Raw genomic sequence first — 22,076 nt, 5'->3', positions numbered from 1 at the left:
AAAATGTCACCTGAGGACCACATTAAGAACATTGTGCGAGGAGCCTATGCTACACTTTCTAACCTTAGAATTGCTTTTAAATACATGGATGGAGAAATACTAAAGAAATTGTTCACGACTTTTATTAGACCAAAGCTGGAATATGCAGCGGTTGTATGGTGCCCATATCTTAAGAAGCACATCAACAAACTGGAAAAGGTGCAACGACATGCCACTAAGTGGCTCCCAGAACTGAAGGACAAGAGCTACGTGGAGAGATTAGAGGCATTAAATATGCAAAAAACTAGAAGATAGAAGTAAAAGAGGCGATATGATCACTACGTTCAAAATAGTAACAGGAATAGATAATATTGATAGGGAAGAATTCCTGAGACTCGGAACTTCAAGAACAAGAGGTCATAGATTTAAACTAACGAAACAAAGCTGCCGGAGAAATATACGAAAATTCACTTTTGTAAACAGAGTGGTAGACGGTTGGAACAAGTTAAGTGTAAAGGTGGTGGAGGCCAAAACCGTCAGTAATTTCTAAGCATTATATGACAAAGAGTGCTGGGGAGACGGGACACCACGAGCGTAGCTCTCATCCTGTAACTACACTTAGGTAATTACACTTAAGTAATTACAGTGCTGGGAAGACAGGACACCACGAGCGTAGCTCTCATCCTGTAACTACACTTAGGTAATTACAGGGTACTTCTACTTATTCTCCATTCTCAGAGACAGGTCGTAATTCAACAGGTCGTAAAATGTCATAACTCGGAACTAATTTTCCCATAAGAAATAATGTAAATTGAATTAATCTGTTCCACACACCCGAAAAATATTAACTTAAAAATGCATTTTATACCGAATACCACTCTTTTTGTACTAGCTACAATACAGTATGTATATCTTACCTTTATTGAGGACCTTTACTGAGGACTCTTGTTAGCATTTGGAAGACAGTGAAGAGGGGGGAGGAGAAAGAGAAGAAGTGTTACTGTTTTAAAGCGGAGTCCCTTTCCATTATAACATCAAGAAGTGATGATTTCTCTGAGGTACTCTCTCTCCTACGTTTTGCTGGCATACCACTGGGATCTGGTTGTGGCTAATTATAATTTCTGAAGACCATGAGCATCCCACTGAATGTCGGCCATCTTTCCTGGTTACCTGCCACCCACCAAGTGAATCACTGGCAAGCTTCTCTGTCCAACTACTACTTAGCATTCCAATAATGTTTCTTTTCAAATCATATCCTCAATTTATATATTTATTTCTCTCATTGAGGTCCAAACTGGTTTCCTACATTTAACACTGATTTAAACACATATTTTCAATCCCTGAATGTACTTGAGACAATTTATTTCTTATATTGATGTTTATATTCTTTTAGAGGAGAACATCCTCACATTGTGACCATGTATTGCACATGTGCAGGACTAGCCACTGCACTTGTGGAAATTCCAAATATCTTTCCCTTACAAATCTACACAGTTGAGTTTTCAACACTAACACATTCTTCCAAAAATTACCCCTTCCTTACATTACATATTTACAGGTTAATTAGCCAGTACAAAATATAGTAGATTTCAGGCATGTTTCTGTAATGTTTAAGTAAAATTAGAAAAATTGCCTTAAAATTATCTCTTCATTACATGATATTTTATTGATTCAGCTATGCATACTTGCACTGTGTTATATTTTGATACAATTTATTAAATAATCTACATATATTATTTGCGATACTGCATAAGCCTGACTTCTTTGGTGAACCCCCTACAGCCACTTGATGAGCATGTACTGGCGGCCATTGCTCGAGGAGCAAGATGGCTGCAGGAAAATCTCTCTTTGGTAGGACAAGCCTCACGTCCATTGGAGGTGTCCTTGGTAGCACTATCACTCCATCTTTCTGAATCTGCCCAAGCTGACAAGGCCTTTGAGTTTGTCACACGTAATGCTCGCCAGGAAGGTGAGTTATGGGTAGTCTGATGGTTGTGTGAAATGTGTGTATGTGATACTGTACTAGGTGGTGTGTGGAACTTGGTTAATCTCTGCATCTTCAGTACTTAATGCAATGTAGTTTAGACTTCGATCTTTATTTAATCCTTAATTGGCTTGGCTAATTAAAAGTTTTACATCATGGTGTGCATGACAATTTGAGTACAGAAGGTGATCACATATAGCGATTGGAGCCATTTAAGGGCAAGTCAAGTACATGCCTCCCTGCAAAATTGTTATCCCTTTACATTTCATTCTATGCAATAAGTCAGTATTATACTGTAAATTGCATTTGGGTTGTATATAAATTTCCCTAATGTCTTATATGCCATTATCAAGATATTTCTGAACTACTCCTACTCTAGGATTCTCAATTACAATTGCTTATTTAATGGTATTTTTCTCGTGGTAACAGTGAAGTATGTTTACTGGGGCGAAGACCTGGTGCCATTGCCTTCCTACCGCGTTGAGTCTCAGCGTCCACACTTACAGCCACGTCTTGCCCACCGCCACGATTCAGGCAATGTAGCAGCAACTGCTTATGCGCTTAGGCTCTACTCCCTCAGAGGGGAGATCATGGCACCGAGTATTGTTAGGTGGTTACAGTCTCAGCGCTGCCACGATGGTGGCTGGATGTCAACACAGGTAAGGTTTTTATGAATGTACTGTAATAATAATAATAATAATAGGATCAGTAATAACATAACCAGTGTTGAATGTAATTAAACGCCATTTTCTGGGTGAGATCTGGAGGCTCCCCGGAGATATACCTGGCTGATGTGAATATATTAAACCATGGCAACAGTCAAGCGATCGAGTTCTTGGCCTACTGGGGACCATGAGCCAGAACCTGGCCCCCTCAGAGAGGCACAAGGAGCAATGGCCTATAGACACCCCATGTAGTTGGAAGCAGTCAATGTCAGCCATCTACCAGGTCAGGCACCCAGAAAGGTAGGAATCCTAAAACAAACAACAGTAGGTTAAAAATTACAAACCTAAAGCTGAACGACCAGGCACAACTCTCCCATCAGAAAACAAGCAAACAAGCATGACATCACCACAGCCAACATGCCACTGTCTGCGCTGCTCCCCCCTCCCTGGGAGGGGAAAGGGGGAGCCCTAGACCTCCCACGCCGGCTACCCAACCCCAGTTAAGAGGTTGAATATCAAAAACGTGAAAAAACGCCGACTGGAGGGAGGGAAGGGGGGAGGGAGGGAGGGATGCCAGGGAGCCTCTGGGTCTCACTCGCAAAAATGGCATTTCATTACATTCAATGCTGGTTTTCTATGGAGAGCCCCTTCAACTTCCCAGACCTACCTAATATAAAATAAAGGAAAACAGGGAGAAAACATGTCCACTCGCTCCTCAACTCGAAGTCGAGGCAACTGGCTGCAACCTGTGACCTAAGGCTACACAAGCCCGAGAAGTGCCAGGAATATTAGCGAGGTACCGTGCTGCCAGGAACCTGCTCTACCTCCAAAAACCCAGTGCCCGAATGTCAGCCCAGGACATATTACCAAAACACAGCAGCCAAAGCTGCAAACCTGTGAAAGTCTTGGGCACGACGTTCTTTGGTTTTATGACCCATGTTCACTAGGCCGGCCTGGGGCGGTGGGTTCTGTCCTTCCGTTGGGCTTACAGTGCAGTGCGGGAGTTTGCGGTGGTCTGACTTTCGCTGCGGGGGGGTTCAGGTCTCTCGGGACTCTATGATCAGGTTACCTTCAGACTGTGCTCTGGTGGTTCATTGTCTGAACTGCGGGGGCTCCCTTTGGGGCTGGTCTCTTCGAATGACTCGTGGTCTGGTTTCTCTGGGCTTAGCTTTTCGTGCAGTTTCCATCTGAGGTGTGTCCAACGTCCTCCTGGTGGGCGGTCTGTCCCGGTTTCTTCCCATGTCCACAGAATGGATGGTCAATGCTGATGCCTTAAGTTGGTTCTGCCGGTCACACGAACCCCCGAAGGTGGAACTCTTCACGTTGACATGGTTCCGGCATCTCCCGAGATATGCGGTACCCCCATCCCTGACTATAGAGCCATCACATTGGACACTCTTTGGCAGGACTGGTCAAGGTGGGGGTTCCCTGTACTGTACAGGGAACTAAAGTTAAAGTTAAAAATAAAATAAAGTTTATTTCTAATTCCCTGGTCCAGCTGTTGCTTTGGGTTCTGGCTTGGTTGGATTCTTATTGTGGGAGAGTCATCCTTGTAGCCCCGTGGTGGCCAGCCCAACCTTGGTTTCAGGCACTGCTTGCTTGGTGTCCAAACCCAGGGCACTGGCAGAGCCGCTCTAGCTTGCATTCCGTAAGCTTTCTCGTGCTTTGTTTCATCTCTGGCCTGCTCATGCGACCTTAGCTGTCCTGGTCCTTGGACAGAATGTTCTCATTTCTCTCTTCTCAATTTTTGGTCGCCCATTTGGTTTGAGAGTGCTTCCAGAAGCCTCTGTTTCTGTTGGCATTGGCCCTCTGGGGTTGGATCAGTGAGCTTCATGCTCTCCTCTGGTGCAGAGGTTACTACTCTTTTGGTCCAGTGGACATTTTGTTCAGTTGCAGCTGTCTCCTTTTCTGGCAAAGAACGAGATGGCGGGCTTCCGGAGGGGTTCATGGGTTATTGATGCTTGGTTAGTCAGGCTGGGGGTGCATCATGTGTTGTGTCTGGTTGCGACTCTGCACTGTTACCTGCATGCCTCGACCTCTGTAGCTGTGGATGCTCTTTGTGTTGATGTGATTTTCTTTCCCTTTTCTAGGGTTCGGGTCTCTCAGATCATCTGAAGCATTATTAAGTCTAGACAGCCTGCAGTCTTCCCTCGTGCTCATGACGTTCATAGGTATGCTGCTTTGACTATAGTGTTTGGCAACATATCCTGGGCTGACGTTCAGGCACAGGGGTTTTGGAGGTCGTACAGGATCCTGACTGCCCGTTATTTAGTAAATGTTCCTTGTCCCAATCATGCGTGTGTGGCTTTGGGTTGCAGTTTGCAGCCAGTTGTCTTGTCTTTGAATTGATCCATGCGAAGCGGCTGCCTCCCGAGTAAATCCCTCTTTCTACTTATCTCTGGTTATGTAGCTCCAGGGAGCCAAAGGGGCTCCTCACAGAAAACCCAGCTTTGAATGTAATGAAATGCCATTTTCTGGGTGAACCCCCAGAGGCTCCCTAGTACCCTCCCTCCCTCTGGTCGGCGGTTTTATTTTTAATGCTCAGCCTCCGAACTGAGGTGGGAGTAGCATGCACGTAGGTCCAGGGCTCCCCCTCCTGGGAAGGGGAGCGCTGCGCGGACAGGAGGCGTGGCGGCAGTGAATGATGTTTGCTTGTTTGCATGTTTCCTTTGTTTTCCTTTGGGAAGTTTTGTTTCTCTGTTCGGTCTTGGGTTGTTTGCAATTTCCTACCATGTGGGGTTTATTTTGAGATGCCTACCTTTCTGGGTGCCTAACCCCGATCGATGGCAGACAAGGAATTCCCCCAAATACAAGGGGGGGTCTCCTTAGGCCATTGCTCCCTGTGCCTTTCTCGGGGCCAGGTTCCGGCTCTGGTACCCGGTAGGCAGAACTCCATTGACTGAAGCCCCAGACTAATATAGCGCATGTCAGTCTTATAACTCCAGGCAGCCTCCGGGGCTCACCCAGAAAATGGCATTTCATTACATTCAATAATGTTTTTTTTTTCTTTACATGCAACTTCATTTAATTCATGAATTTTATTTCTAATGCCCATACTACTTGTGTAGCACATCTTTTGGGTGTGATGTTTAAGCCTATGCCCCTTTCTCTTATTGCTGACTTCTCATGAATTTTCTTTAAAAGTTCAACAATTTTTTGTATTATACCACCCCCCCCATAACTTTAAATCTTTTTCCAAGCATGACTATCATAAATTAAACGTTGTGCCTTTTAGTTTGTTTTAAGATCGAATTATGCTATGTTTTTCTTGTTCAGGACACACTGGCAGCATGGGAAGCACTATATGAGTTTTCTCAGCGTGAGGGCCGAGCTCGTGACACCCAGCTTACTGTGACAGTGGAGCCTCTTCGTGACCACACACAGGCAAGAACTTTCTATATCACCCCAGACAACTTTCTACACCTCCAGACACATCAGGTGAGAATACACTTTTGAAGTCTGAGGCATTCTCTGTAAGGTTCTCAAAGTGCAATGATATGTTTTATTTCTCAAAATTCTAGCTCTGACCCTGTAAGTGTCTTTCTTATACCTTTCAACAAGACATTCACCTATTCCCCATTGTTGCCACCAATGAGGATCGTTGCCACCATTCTTGTAAAGCCACTAACATGCAGTGTGTGTGACAATAAATGTGATTTGATTATATAGTAGAGTGGTAGGTTCAGCTTTCAAAATACTGTACTGTAATTACTGTGTATCATTTAGGTACTGTATTTGCTGGCATATAAGATGCATGTTTTTTATTTTTAACCCTCAAACTGCTAAGGGCTTTTTAATGTACCGGACTACAAGAGACTCAACTTCAGCACCCACATACAACACATAACCAAGAAAGTCTCAAAAACGGTTGGTATACTCTCTAAAATCAGATATTATGTTCCAAACTCTGCTCTCCTCTCGCTATACTATGCGCTAATCTATCCTTATCTTACATATGATATCTGTGCGTGGGGCTCAACATCTGCAAACTACGTCAAGCCCATCATCACCCAGCAAAAATCTGTTATCAGAATAATAACAAACTCGGGTTTCAGACAACACTCAGCCCCCTGTTTAAATCCCTTCTTAAATACAAACCCTGTTCTGAAACTCTTCTTGGACAGATGTAATAGAACACATAACCACCACACCAAAAATAAATATCTCTTTGATATCCCCAGAGTCAAATTTAATCTGTGTAAACACTCTGCAAATAAAGGGACCTGGTCTATGGAACTCCCTCCTTAACAAATTGAAAAACTGTCAAACTTTTGCCTTATTCAAAAATAAAACCAAAAAATACCTAATTTCATCTTCATAATTCATAATTTTCTACCTAGTGCTTGAAACTCTCACTGTATCTAGTGCTACCCAACTCCCAAAAATATGTACCTATGCCACACAACTTTACCATTGTAATTATTGCTGTTATCTTATATCATTTTATACCCATAGTTTGCTACATTATAGTTCATTTGTAGTTTGTAGCAAATAGTTTGTAGCAAATTTGCTACATTTGCTACATATATCATGTTATACACATAGTTTGCTACATCATACCGTGCAATAATCCTCAAATTATGCTAAAATATACCTGTGGATAACCCTTAAATTTACTTTAATGTACCTTCTGTCAAATTTCTTATACAATGTATTTCCTGTGGGGAGCCCCTATGGTTCCCTGGAGCTTATCGAGCTAATGTATTTTATATTAGACCTGGACATTAGCTATGGAGTTTGGACCTATCAGGGACCACAAGCCAGAACCTGACCCCTTCGTAGAGGTTTCAGGGAGCAATGACCCCTGGAAAACCCCCCCCTGTGGTTGGGGGTTTTCCTTATCTGCCATCGACCAGGGTTAGGCACCCAGAAAAGTAGGCATAGCAAAACAAACCCCACATGGTAAGAAACTAACAACAAAAACTGAACAGAGAGGTAGAACTCCCTTCAATCCCAAGGATACAAGCAAACAAACAACTGTCACACTCTGCTGCCGTGCAGCCCTCCCCTTCCCGAGAAGGGGGGGGCGCCCGGACCTCACCACAGAGGCAATGTATCGGACTGGAGAAATGTCACAAGTGGAGTACCACAGGGTTCAGTTCTTGCACCAGTGATGTTTATTGTCTATATAAATGAGCTACCAGTTGGTATACAGAATTATATGAACATGTTTGCCGATGATGCTAAGATAATAGGAAGGATAAGAAACTTAGATGATTGTCATGCCCTTCAAGATGACCTGTACAAAATAAGTATATGGAGTACCACTTGGCAAATGGAATTTAATGTTAATAAATGCAACGTTATGGAATGTGGAATAGGAGAACATAGACCCCACGCAACCTATATATTATGTGAGAAATCTTTAAAGAATTCTGATAAAGAAAGAGATCTAGGGGTGGTTCTAGATAGAAAACTATCACCTGAGGACCACGCAAAGAACATTGTGCAAGGAGCCTATGCCACGCTTTCTAACTTCAGAATTACTTTTAAATACATGGATGGCGATATACTAAAGAAATTGTTCACAACTTTTGTTAGGCTAAAGCTAGAATATGCAGCGGTTGTGTGGTGCCCATATCTTAAAAAGCACATCAGCAAACTGGAAAAGGTGCAAAGACATGCTACTAAGTGGCTCCCAGAACTAAAGGGCAAGAGCTACGAGGAGAGATTAGAGGCATTAAATATGCCAAAACTACAAGACAGAAGAAAAAGAGGTGATATCATCACTACGTACAAAATAGTAACAGGAATTGATAAAATCGATAGGGAAGATTTCTTGAGACCTGGAACTTCAAGAACAAGAGGTCATAGATTTAAACTAGCTAAGTACAGATGCCGAAGAAATATAAGAAAATTCACTTTCGCAAACAGTGGTAGATGGTTGGAACAAGTTAGGTGAGAAGGTGGTGGAGGCCAAGACCGTCAGTAGTTTCAAAGCGTTATATGACAAAGAGTGTTGGGAAAACGGAACACCACGAGTGTAGCTCTCATCCTGTAACTACACTTAGGTAATTACACTTAGGTAATTACCGGCTGCATAGCATTCCAGTTTGTAAGCTAATGTCAACCGGGACAGATGCTTCTCTGGCCTCGATTTCTTAGGTGGTGTTTGCCTGCGTGTTGCTCACTGCTGTGTTATTGTGTTGTGTGGTGGCCAGGTGTCTTTCTTCAGTACCAGGGCTGCATGCACTTAGGGGCTTCCTTATCTGAGCGCCCTGTGAGTACTGCCCCTGCATGTCAGGGTTATCTTCCCTGGGGCGTTCGGGACCCATTCTCATAGGAGTTCTTGCTGCTCGGCAGTTGCCTTGCCCTTGGAGCTAGCTGGGGCTTAGGGGCCTTGTTTGGCCTTGGGTAGGGACTGGTATCATGCTGGTTGGGGCGTCAAGGTGTTGCGCGGCCTGCCACCTACGCGGCGACCGGTTCCTGTTGCTTCTAGGGACAGTGTGCTTTTGTGGAGTTTTTCTTTTCTTTTTGTTTTCATTTGCCTGGGGGGGGGGGAGGGTGCCTAGTGTTGCTATAGTTCCACTGGTATTGTTTGGTGGCCCTCTGCTAGGCCCCCATGACTGTACACGTCGCAGGGGTTTACAGTGTTAGACTCTACCCCTTGTTAGATTTGGGTGTTAACTGGTTAGCGACACCTTGCCCGAGCTTCCCATAGTCGTCACCCTATGGGCCCCTGGAAAACCCTGTTGGGGCTCGATGGACCAGTGGATGCATCTTCCGGGTTCCAACCCGTCTTGTGCTGGTTCGTTGGTTGCTGTACCCTTGTCTCAGGGTGACAGTTGCCTCTTTTGCCTCTGTCGTGCTGCCTGTTGGGTCACTGACACCTTGACCCTGGAGTCTTGCGAGTTGGGTTCTCTGCTTGTTCTTCTCTTGTTCAGTACTATTCTGATATCATTACTGTTAGAGTACAGGCGGCATCTACGTTGCAAGCATAGTTTAGGCTGCTGCAATGCGCTAGATTGGTTTCCCACCCAGATGCCCCGGGACTGCCCTGTTTGGGTTAGGTGTTGTTCGCCCCTTCCCTCTCCCTGTTCCCGGCTCCGGACTGTCTGCGTGTTTTGAGGTCGAGGCGGGGTTTAGTTGGTGCCGAGACTTGGGCGGCTTCGGGGGCTGCCCCGTTCGGGTTGGGGACGGAGGTTTTCGAGCCTGCTCCTCCTGCCGAGGCTTCTGGGTCTTACCAGCGGCTCTTTCTTTGCTGCCTTTCCCATGGACTCTTTCTTTTCTTTAAGGGCAGAGGGTGTGGAGGACGGCTCTGCCCTGGGGCTTATGTTGCGGGTTCCTGGGACTGTGGGGGGTGCCTGCTAGCAGTTCTGGGGTTGTTTGCCCCCTGCCTGGGGTTTCTGCTTTTTGAGCGGGGTTTTTTGTCCCTCGTTTGCTTATTTCCCACATTTGCTGGCCTGTTTTCTGATCTCTTGCATCGGTCACGTCTCCTTTGTTATGGTGGCCATTTTCTTCTGCGAGTTGATTCCCCGCCTGGCTACCGGGGCGGCGTTGCAGTTTGTTTACCTGTACCTGGGTGTGCCAGCTCGCGTTTTTGGGGATTTTTTTTACCTCCTTTGGGGTTTTATCATCCTGTTGCTATTTCTTTGCTTTTTCTAAGGCGTTCTGCTCTTCTTCCGTTCCTCTAAATATACTTGGGGTGTTGGTTTTTACCCCGGTTTTACGTTTTCTGTCTGTTTGGGTTTGGGCCCAGTGTCTCTGTCAGTTTATGCTTGCTCCCACACCTTGTGTCTCTCGGTTTTTGGTCCTTTTTGGCCATTTCACTGGGGGTTCTGTCTGGGTGCTGTGCTTTGCCCTTTCTGTGGTGCATTTCCGCCGGCAAATGTGGTGATTTGGGCTCCCCCAGGTTCGATTCCGGGTCCTTTTGGGTTCTTTGGTTTCGTTCCGGAGATTTCTTCCTCTTGGGCCCTCTTGAGGCTTCCTCTTGAGGGTTCAGGAGGCCTTTGGTTACCTCGTGTGTGACCCAGTTCTGCCTTCTGGGATTCTGAGGTCTTCCAGGCTTGCAGACTGCTCTTTCTGGGTCTTGGCATGTGTTGTGATCGTGCTGGGGCCTTGGTTTTTGTTGTCGAAGTGGGCCTTTTCATGCGGCTTTTGTGCTCTCTCAGTGCCTTCTTAGTCTGGCCGGCACGGTGCTCTGCCCGCCAGTCAGCTGCTTGTCTTTCTATTTATTTTCATTTTCATTTATATTAAAATTTTTCTTTTGGAAGGGGCTCCGATCCCTTTGCTGTTGATGGGGCGATAGGGAGGTGGGAAGGCGGCTTGCTCTTTTGACTCGCGCTTGGTCTCGCAGTTCGTGGGTGTTTTTGGTTGTCTTCTGACCTCTGGTGGCATCGGGCGGCGCCTCGTTTTGGAGGGTTCGGGGCTGGTGGGGCAGGCTTCTTCCCCTGTGCTTCGTCATATCATCTTGGAGTAGGTGCACTTGGACATGGTCAATCCCATCCCTTCCTCCCGGGATTCCCTCCAGTTCCAATGCCAACACGGGACGTTACGCATCTGTGGTTCTTCTGGACTTGTTCCGTCTGCACCCAGGATTCTTTGCCCCTTTTCAGTTGACTGATGTGTCTCCAGTCCCGCTTCTGTTGGGCCCAGGTGCCTGGATGGTGTCCCTGGACCTCCAGGATGCTTCTTGGCACTTTCCTATCCTCCAGGGTTCAGGGACTGTCACAGTTAATGATAGGGGTTCAGGCTTTCATTGGATAGGGGGGGAAGGCTTTCATTGCCTTCCTTGGTTTGCTTCTGGCACCTCGCATATTTACATGTCTTACCCGTGTCTTGGTGACCTGTCTGTGTCTGCTCGGGATTCGGATTCTGGCCTACTTCGACGGCTGGCTGGTATGGGCTCCCAGTTGGTCCACTTGTCTGCTTGCCAGGGGTGTGGTTCTTCCCAGCTCCCCAGGTTTGGGTTCCTAGTAACCTGGAGGAGGTCCCATCTGGTTACATCTCCCAGAGGTGTTCTTTTTTGTGTCGGTGTGTTCTCGGTGTCTCCATACCTGTGGCGCTCTTCCCCGACTACGAGGCTTTCACAGTGTTCTCCTTTTGGCAGGACTGGTCGAGGTGGGGTTCCCTGTTCCTCTTGCACCTGGTCCCGCCGTTGCTTTGAGTTCTGGCTTGGTTGGAGTCTTTCCCAGGGAGAGTAGTCTTTGTGGCTCATTGGGGACCGGCCCAGCCTTGGTTTTGGGTACTTGCTAGATGTCCGAACCCGGTGCATTTTTTCCTGTGGCTCTGCTTCTTTCCATGGGTCAGATCGGTTCCGGTGCATGACTGGCTTGGTCTTCTCCTCCTCTGCCCTTCAGGTCTAGTTTTTTTTGGCAGATAAGGAAAAACCCCAACCACAGAGGGGTTTTCCAGGGCCATTACTCCCTGAAACCTCTCTGAAGGGGCCAGGTTCTGGCTCGTGGTCCCTGGTAGGTCTAAACTCCATAACTAATGTCCCGGTCTAATATAAAACACATTAGCCCGATAAGCTCCAGGGAGCCTCCGAGGCTCACCCAGATAATGGCATTTCATTACATTCAATGATGTTTTTTTTATACTTTCTTACAATGCATTTTTATACCTTCTTACAATGTATTTTTATAATTTCTTACAATGTATTTTTATGCTTTCTTACAATGTACATGTAAATTTTTTTTTAATTTTGCTTGAAATTACCTTCCTAAAATTATATGTTAGATTAAGGATTTGTCCGAAATGCTATGCGTGCTAGTGGCTTTACAAGAATGTAAAACCTCAAGGCTCTGTACTCTAATAAACCAAATTTACCTTCTTGTATTTAAATAAATAAATAAATAAATAAATAAATAAATAAATAAATAAATAAACAATAAAATAAATAAATGTGTTGTATATGGATGCTGATATTCAATCTCTTGTCTATGTATAGGCCAAGAAACTTTCTATCATTTTTATTGGTAATTAATCATATTTAGTTATAATTACAATCATATTTAGATATTTTGGTTTCCTGCTAAAAGCAACAGTCTATGATATCTTAATTTTTATCCCTACCCTTTATCATGTTTCCCACTCAAATATAATTTTCTGGGGGGAGCCCCGTCAGCTCCCCGGAGCTTTACCAGCTGATATGCTAATGTCATACTTTGGCATCAGTCATGTGTATGGAGTTCTAGGGGCCTACTGGGGACCACGGCCAGAACCTGGCCCTATCAGATAGGCAAGGGGAGCAATGGCCTACAGAAACCCCCATGTGGTTGGAAGCATTCTAGGTCTGCCATCGACCGGGTCAAGCATCCAGAAAGGTAAGCATTCAAAAACAAACCCCTATTCTGGTTAAATTTCCTACCAAAAGCCGAACTAGTGGATAGAACTCCCCAATAGAAAAGAAGCAAACTAAAATGATGTCACATGTCACTGCGGCGGTGTCTGCGCAGCTTCCCCCTTCCCGGGAGGGGGAACGGGGAGCCCAAGACCTCTCACGCCGGCTATCCACCCATCAGTTCTTTGGCTGATGCTATAGGCACCGGTTGTGTGCTCCGGCTCTAATAGTTATTTCAGCACTGTACCAAGAGTGTGGTGTCTGTCTTCTAGGTGGTGCATGAGCCGGGAGTGAGTCTCCAGTACTCGGGCTGCATGCGTCTAGGGTTCCCTTCCCTAGGTACCCTGTAAGTACTGCCCTTGGGGCTTGGGGCCACCTTCCGCAAGTTCCTTGGGTTCTGCCCCTGCTAGGCCGTTTACTGCTTGGTTTTCGGCCGCTCTTTGTGTGCTCGGGAGTTCTGTCTCCCTTCTTAGGGTAAGGGGCAGTTTTGCACTGGTGGGGTGCAGGGTGCTGTGCAGCTTGTTTCCACCAATCATGGCAGCCAGCTCTATTCCGCTTGGGTATGCTGTCCTCTTGCGGGGTTTTCTTTTTATTTTTGTTTATCTACCTGGTGGGGGGTCTGCCTTCGTTCTTGCCCCTTATGTCCCTTGTGTTCTGAGTATTTTTCTGGTGGTTCCGCCTGCTAGGTCCCCATGAGTGTACACATCCCGGGGGTTCAGCTCTTAATAAGTTGTTTGGTAGCTTTGGGCGCCGGTTAGCAGTACCCTGCCTGAGATTACCTGAGCGCGAGTCCTCTTATAGTAAACGCTCAGTACCCTGGGAAACCCCTGGGGGCGCACGGGTCCGATGGATGTGACCCCAGAGTCCCCCCTCGCTTCCTGCGAGTTTGAGGGTTGCTCTCACCCCTTGTCTCAGGGTGACTCTGTTTTGCCTCCGTCTGCTGCCTGTGGGGTCGGTGACTCCTTCGACCCAGAGTCCTGCGAGTTTTGTTTGTTGCTTGTTGTGGCTCGGTTACCCAGTTGTGCTGACTAAGCGGGTGCGGGCAGCAGGGGCGTTGCACTTGAGCCTTGGTGGTGGCAACACTCTCGTTTGTTTGCTCCCTGGGAACCCCGGGGCTGCCCCGTTTTGGTTCGTGTTGGGACTTGGGGGTGTTGGTTGCTTCAGTTCCCTCCACGCCCCCTTGTCTTTTTCCTGGATCCCCCCTTCCTGCCTACATCCGGTTCCTTACCATCTGTGGGTTTGGGGCAGGGTTCGATGGTTTTGAGACTCGGGCAGTCTCGTAGAATTCCCCTTCCAGGGTAGTGACGGGGCCATTTGAGCCTGTTCCTCCAGCCGTGTTGTAAGCGTCTGCCAGTGGGCTCCCTTCCTTAGTATTTTTGCGGCTGCCCTGGTTTTCTGGTACGGCCGGGGCTTTGGGGGGACGGCTCAGCCCCGGGGCCTGTTGTGTGGGTTCCCGGGGCTGGGGAGGGACTGACTTGGGGGGCCTTGGCCCTGTAGGACCCCGCGGTGGGTTTTCTCCCCCTCTAGGGAGGGCTTGTGGTTACGCGGAGTGGGGTTTTTCCTGCCCCCTCGCTGTACGTATTGTTGGGCGTCGGCCCCTCCCCGGACACGGTACCTTGTCCTTTGAGTAGGTTGGTTCCGTCCTGTGGGTGGATGCTCCCCCCTTTTTGGGATGGTGTCTTCGTCATGTTTCCCTGTTCTTGGGGTTCTACGTGACTTTTGGTCTCGAGTACGACTGTGCCTTGTGTGCCTTCGTTTCTGCCCATATTATTGGAACGTCTGTCGGCTCCTAGTCCGGGTCGCCGTGTTGGGCTACTTGTAGCCCAGTTGGGTTCCCTTTGGGCTCCTTGTCTTTGCTTAGTTGACCGGTTTTGTTGTTACTGCTTCCTCTTTTAGCTCCTGCCCCGTGTGATGGGTTGTTCTTTTCTCCTTCGCGATTCCCTAGGGTTGCGTTCTGTTTGGCTACTTTTCTTGTGCAGTAGTCCTGGTTGGCGCCTTCCCGCAGAGCGGGTTGTGCGGTTTGCCAGCATGTCATGCGCATGTGCCGTGGGGTTTGTTTTGGTCTGGGCGGTGTGTTTCAGTGCTGGTGTTTTGCGCCCTTTTTTCTCGGGTGCTTCGCCTCTCGTTTTTCGCCCTTCTCCGGTATGTGCTCCTTCGCTCTGGGGGTGTCCTGGATTCCAGCTGTGGGGAGAACGCCGAGGTTTTCCCTGTGTCATGGGTGTGGGCCTCCTCCTTCGCCTCTAACCTGCTCTCCTGCATGTCCGGCTCTGGCTTCTTTACCTGGCGGTGCTCCCAAGATCTTCTGGGCACTGTTGGGTTGTGTCACATTCGTGCCTCCGTTCGAAGGTGAGTTTCTGCGAGCTGGCGTTTTTTTGGCCGGGCACTGGATGCAAAGATGTTTATATACCTGTCTTTATTTAGGTATATTTATGTACGAATGAGACCATTAGCATACCAGTGACTGTCCCTTTTTAACCCTTCCAGTCCCTCTCATGTGCATGTCCAACCCATGCTAGAGTCATTCAGAGGACCCACCTCTTTCGTGTTATGAGGTGTGTGGGTTGTGGGGATGGTTATGTACTCACCTGGTAGGGCTCTCCTGGTTGTGCTTGCGGGGTTTGAGCTCTGGCTCTTGGGTCCCACCTATATGGAAGAACATGCGGGATAGTACCAGTGGAGTGCAGTGGTGCCATAGGCACAATCAGGGAATACTGTATACACATCAGAGGTCTGTGGTTATTACACGTCCTACCTGCAAGCATCCGCCATATTGCCAGTACATCCGTGGACTTCCAAGGAACACTAGCCTGTTTTCAAATAGAGGTTCCGACCCATCCTGGGTTGTGGTGGGTATTTGGGCCTGCGGGCCGCTCCACACACCAGCCTGGTGGACCAACCTCTCACGTGTCAAGCCTAGCCTCGGGCTGGGCTTGGGGAGTAAATGAACTCCCTGAACCCCATCCAGCAGGTATCGAGCAGGTATCTCCGCCGTCGGTCGCTGGGTGTGCAGGTTCCTGGGCTTGCTGGGTTCTGTCATGTCTCCATTGGCCCTGTCTGGGGTCTGCCTGCACCGTTCTCTGCCTTTGCAGAGGCAAGTTGCTACTTACATGTTGCGTGTTGCAGTGGTGCATGTTGCTGCTGCACGTGTGCATTGGTAATGTGTTTCGCGGTGGCATGTCCTTGTTCCTGTGTCTGGTTGTGGTGTGGCACTTTGCTGCTGTTTTGTGCCTAGGGTTTGCGTCTGGGGGTTTGCTTGTTATTTTTCGCGGTCTTCGGGTCCCTGGATAAGCCCTTCCATGTGCGTGGGGTTCTGTTCCTGCCTGATTGTCCACCCCTGGTTGTTTCCTGGGGTGTGAGGTTTGGCTCTTTCGTCCTGCTTTCCCCAGTCGCTTCCCTGGCATCTCCTTTGGTCGGTTTTGCCTGCACTTGCTACTATAGGGGGGGGGTCAGTTTCTCCCGCTTCCCTTCCTTGTGCGTTCCTTTTGTTTCCTCCTCTGTCGCAGGGATGTTCTTCGTGTGTTCCTTGGCTTCTTGGGCGTTATTTCAGCCCGTGTCCTATGGTGCGCTTATGTGTCTTGGTCTGGTTTCGTTGCTCGTACCCCTTATTTCGGGTATTGTTCTGGTGGCAACCCTTACTCCTTCTTCGGTTATCCTGGCTTGCCCTGCCGATTGGCTTTTCAGGGTCTTGCGATGTCTCACATCGGACCCGTCGTTTCTGATCTCCTGGCAGGCTTGCTTGCATTGGGAGCTTTCTGTTCGGCAGACGATCCATCTCCTTTGTGCTGCCTGGGCTTAGGTGGTTGCGCTCGAGATCTTCCCGCAGCTCTGCCAATTTCCTGGGCTCGGAGGTGCCTTGTTGGGGCTGCTTACGTTCTGCCTCGCATGTTTCCCCTCCGGTTGGTGGTCTGGTGGCTTCGTGGTAGGTGTCCCACCTGTGTACTTCTTCTTGGCGGCAGTATGGAATATTTTGATGGTCCTTCCTTTTCCTCCTGTCCCTTCTTAGGTGGCTGCAGTTGTTAGAGTTGGCTTGGTTTTTCTGGTGGGGGTTGGGGGCCATCGTCTTGCCACGTACTGTCGCCTCATTTCATGCGGCGCTGGCGGAGCCGCTTTGGCTTGCTTTCGGTCTTGGTGTTGCTTCTGCACCGTTAGTAAGCTGTCTCGTGCGTTGTTTCACCTCCAGCCTGTTCGTGCGCCGCTTGCACCATCCTGATCTTTGGTCGGCGTGTTTTGTCTTCTCCTCGGTTGATGGTGCCCCTTCGGTTCTGGTTTGTTTTTTCGTCGGCTCTTTTCCTGTTGGCATTTGCCTCTGGGGGATGGGTTACCTACCTTACCTTGAGGTGCTTCCAGGGCTTAGCGTCCCTGTGGCACGGTCGTCGACCAGGCCTCCTGGTTGCTGGATTGATCAACTAGGCTGTTGGACACGGCTGCTCACAGCCTGACGTATGAGTCACAGGCTGGTTGATCAGGTATCCTTTGGAGGTGCTTATCCAGTTCTCTCTTGAACACTGTGAGGGGATTGCCAGTTATGCCCCTTATGTGTGGCGGAAGCGTGTTGAACAGTTTCGGGCCTCTGATGTTGATCGAGTTCTCTCTATCAACTGGGTCGCTGGGCTTCTTGCTCCTCCGCAGGGGTTTTTCTGCTCCTTCGGTTTTGGCATTTTGGTTGTTCGGTGGCAGCAGTCTCCATCTTTTCTGGCACAGGATGGGGCTGCTGCATTCCGGAGGGGTCCTTTGGTTGTTGGTGCTTGGTTGGTCGGGCCGAGGGTGTGTCATGTTTTGTGTTCAGTGGCGGCCCTCTGCTGTTATTTGCGTGCCACGACCTTTATGTTCAGGGAGCGCTTTGCGTTGATCTGGTTCCGTTCTTCCCTGTTCGCGGGTGACGGTGTCCCAGGTTGTTAGCCGTGTTCTTGCGGCTAGCCTGCCGGTGTTCTTTCCCCATGCCTGTGGCGTTCGTGGCTTCACTGCTCTCACTGCAGTCTGGGCGGCATGTCCCTGCTGTCATTCAGGCATGGATCTTTGGTGTTCGTACAGGGGCCTTGCTGCTCGTTGTCTCGTGTTGTTCCCAGGCCCTTTTCAGGCTGTGTTGCCTTGGGTTGGCGTTGGCTGCCGGTTGTCTCGTTTCTGCCGTTGTCTCCTTCCTCTGTGGGTAGTTAGCTCCGGGGAGCCGACGGGGCTCCCCCCAGAAAACCAGCATTGAATGTAATGAAACGCCATTTTTTGGGTGAGACCCAGAGGCTCCTCAGCAACGCTCCCTCTGGTCGGCATTTTTTTGCGTGTTTTGACATCCAGCCTCAGAACTGTTGGGTGGATAGCCAGCGTGGGAAGTCTGGGGCTCCCCCTTCCCCCTCCCAGGGAGGGGGGAGCAGTGCAGACAGTGGCGCGGTGACATGTGACGTCATTTTAGTTTTCTTGTTTTCTGTTGGGGAGTTCTATCCACTAGTTCGGCTTTTGGTAGCAAATTTAACCAGAATAGGGGGGTTTGTTTTAGAATGCTTACCTTTCTGGATGCTTGACCTGGTCGATGGCAGACATAGAATGCTTCCAACCACACAGGGGTTTCTATAGGCCATTGCTCCCCTTGCCTCTCTGAGGGGGCCAGGTTCTGGCCGTGGTCCCCGGTAGGCCTTAGAACTCCATACACATGACTGATGCCAAAGTCTGACATTAGCATATCAGCTGGTAAAGCTCCGGGGAACCTCTGGGTCTCACCCAGAAAATGGCGTTTCATTACATTCAACACTGGTTTTTTCTCTGGCAGGCTCCATTGCCACTCACTTATCACTTAACTTCTATTACCAGTTTATTGTGTGTAAAAATTATCTGTTATATTTGCATTATTGTCATCATACCATAGCATTTTCATATACATAATTTAAAAAAAAACTTGTTTACTATTTCACTTACTGTACATGTGTTTAAAATCACTAAAATGAGGGTCATTACTTTGTGTCATCAGGTGAATGGAAAGTGGGGGAGTGTGAGGGTACAGGGCAAAGGTCGAGGTTCAGCAGTACTTCAGCTCACCTCCAGGTACCATGTTGCCGAGCCTTCCCATCTAGTATCACCCCCCACGCCAGCCTTCCGACTTCGGACCAGTGCCACCTGGCACGGGCATAATGGTTCAGCATTAACATTTACCACTTGCGTCCGCTGGATGTTCAGGGAGGCAAGCGATGCCTCGGGTATATCTGTGTTGGAGGTGACAGTGCCAACAGGCTATGGAGCCTCGATAACAGTCTTGCAGCAATATGTTAATTCCCGCACTGTGCCAAACCTGAGAAGAGCTGATTTTCAGCAAAGAAAAGTCACCTTCTTTTTTGAAAAGGTGAGTGAAATGACAAGTGTAAAGCACATTATGGATATGGTGCACTGTAGTTTCTCTTATACATTCTTTAAGTCATAAGGGGAGCTAGACTCATTGATGCTTGTTTGAAATCTATAACATATTATTCACACTAAGAAATTTTAACTTTCTTCTGAGATAATTCAGATATGCATTTCAGCAAGAAAGGATGAAAACGAATGTAATTACCAATCGACAATTATGGAAAAGTGAGATCTAGCTCTTTTCGTCCCACCTACTGGCCTTGTTGTACTTGTTGCCTTATAATATAACTATTCTGATGTTCAAAATCTTGATGCAGAATAAATTCTTAATTGACCAAAACACTAGGGACTTTAGATACACTTTGGTACCATACAATACAAACCTAAAGCAAGCTGTAGTACAGTGGGGAAGGTCCAGTCTGCTTATAACAACCTAGTTTCCAGGCAGAATGAGACATTTGGGTGCATTTTCATACTCCTGTCTCATTAGGTTTACCTAGTGTTATATAGGTACCTGACAGTTAGGAAACTGTTGTGGTTTGCATTCTGGGAGAAGTTAGGCATTGCCCTAGTGGGGCCCTTGATAAGCCTGAATGGCTTCTTGTTCCAAACAGTGGGGAATACAATATATGGTATGCTCACTGCAAAGCCACATTTTCACACTACAAGCTTAATTTGACACTTTAAAATCAATATAATAAAAATTAAGTTTAATTATACAGTATATTCAACATGAAATTTAAAATGCAGATCATAAAGTTTAGTATATTTGAACTTTAAATACATCTTAAAGTCTAATATACATACCATAAAGTCTAGTATACCCCACCATTAAGCCTAATATATACACACTATAAAATTTAATGTACCTCCATGAAGTCTAATGTGTACACCATGAATAGTCCATGGTGTAGTGGAACAAACTTGCTGTGCACCTCACAAGTGATTTGGTCTGGTTTTGAGTTTTGGCCAGGGAGAAATGACTGGATGCAATTCATTAAATGTTTACCCCCCTGTTCATACAGCAGTAATTGGGTACCTCGATGTTAATGGATTGTTGGGTCATGTTTGATGGAAAACTACTAGGGTAAGGTGTACAATGTGGTATAGGAAGAGTAAGCTCGCAGCTTTCCAACAGGAATCAGAAGTCATCTGCTCCTGTACCTACATGTGAAAAAAACTAAAATGAAAATAAAACCTAATATATCCAACATAAAATGCAGTAACCAAAGGTGAGCCAAGTTGATAATCCTGACACTGTATAGTACTTAAAATGTTACTGTATATTTGATTTTGATTTCATTAATTTGATGTTCACACATTGTTTTATTTTGGTCTTGTAGCTGGTTGGGACGGATACCTGCGTTGAGTTCTCAGTAGAGCGATGGTTCCCTGTGGCCAACCTTACCAAGGTTTTACCAGTGAGAGTATATGAGTATTATTCTCCAGGTTAGTACCTATAAAGTAATAAAGTAGCCTTTCTGTTCACCAGGTTAGTACAGTACTGTATCTATAATGAGCACTTCAGGACAGTGTCTATGATGAGTACTTTTCCCAGGTTAGTGTCTATACGGATTAATATTTTGTAAGTTAGTATGTACTGTATATAGTAAGTACTGTTCTCCAAGTTAGTACATTAGCTATTAGCATATATGCAGTCCCTGTGGTGTAGTGGTAAGACACTCGCCTGGCGTTTTGTGAGCGTTTTGTCTTGGGTTCGTATCCTGGCCTGGGAGGATTTACTGGGTGTCAATCCTTAACTGTAGCCTCTGTTTATCCAACAGTAAAATGGGTACCTGGACGTAAAACGATTTGGTGGGTCGTATTTTTGGGACCATAAGATTAACCATTGCATTGCTCTGCATTAAAATATGACAAACCCGTGATGCGCCAAAAATAAATTCTTTCCAAAAAATTATTTTATCTTCTTATATTGTTAAAATACAGTCTCTGATCATGGGAAACTAAAAAATTATATTGTATGTGACACACTTTAGCCGCAATGGAACGGGAGTTGAGCACATTATAGGCGCTGAGCAATGGAGCACTCAAGATCACTAGGCCCCGCCACCCCGTGGGGCAGCAGTTGCCGTGAATAGAATATTTCACAATTATTTTGATGTTTCTCATTCGTTTCTTCTGTTTTTTTTTTTTTTTGCTGTAGTATTATTCAAAAGTGATCAGTTTGTGAAATTTATATAGTTCAATGTTTGGAACATCGCCATGTTCAAAATTATGGGGCTCATATATATTAGTTATATTCTACAATCAATCAAACAGTGTTTTTGCTATTATTACACTATATACTCACATTGTAAATCAAATCAAATCAAATGTTTATTTAGGTAAGGTACATACATACAAGAGATTTTGCAAAGAGTGATGGATTTATAGATAGGGCTAGTACATACAATGCCTAAAGCCACTATTACGCAAAGCGTTTCGGGCAGGAAAAACTTAAATGACTAAAGCTTAATATTAATTGAGCATAAAGAATAAAATGAAAACATGGAATGAAAACACAGCTGAGAAAGCAGCACAAATACATTTCTGTCATAAACAGCGCTCTTTAAAAAAAACAGACATTGGTTGACAATAGAGGGGTAAGGTAGGTTACAGGGAATTTATTAGGTAGAGCTTCGTTTTTATCTTAAACTGGTTGAGAGAGATACAGTCTTTAACATGGTTGGGAAGGTCATTCCACAATCTGGGTCCCTTGATTTGTAGAGCATTTCTAGTTTGATTGAGTCGTACTCTAGGAATATCAAAACTGTATTTATTTCTGGTGTGGTGCTCATGGGTTCTGTTACAACCTTCTATGAAGCTTTTGAGGTCAGGA

At 46.7% G+C, this 22,076-nt stretch overlaps 1 protein-coding gene across 1 annotated transcript in view; it reads left to right on the top strand.

Moving 5' to 3' along the window:
- LOC138349862 (C3 and PZP-like alpha-2-macroglobulin domain-containing protein 8) overlaps positions 1 to 22,076 on the top strand; it is a 41,193-nt gene that overhangs the window by 6,000 nt on the left and 13,117 nt on the right. The window contains exons 2-6 of the mRNA XM_069331638.1: positions 1,762 to 1,948; positions 2,393 to 2,622; positions 5,905 to 6,066; positions 18,867 to 19,235; positions 20,581 to 20,686. Coding sequence (XP_069187739.1) covers positions 1,762 to 1,948; positions 2,393 to 2,622; positions 5,905 to 6,066; positions 18,867 to 19,235; positions 20,581 to 20,686 — 1,054 coding nt within the window. The remainder of the gene's footprint in view (positions 1 to 1,761; positions 1,949 to 2,392; positions 2,623 to 5,904; positions 6,067 to 18,866; positions 19,236 to 20,580; positions 20,687 to 22,076) is intronic.

This window comes from Procambarus clarkii, chromosome 26 (genome assembly GCF_040958095.1).
Source record: "Procambarus clarkii isolate CNS0578487 chromosome 26, FALCON_Pclarkii_2.0, whole genome shotgun sequence".
Taxonomy (NCBI): domain Eukaryota; kingdom Metazoa; phylum Arthropoda; class Malacostraca; order Decapoda; family Cambaridae; genus Procambarus; species Procambarus clarkii.
This window is presented reverse-complemented; position numbering and strand designations above follow the sequence as displayed.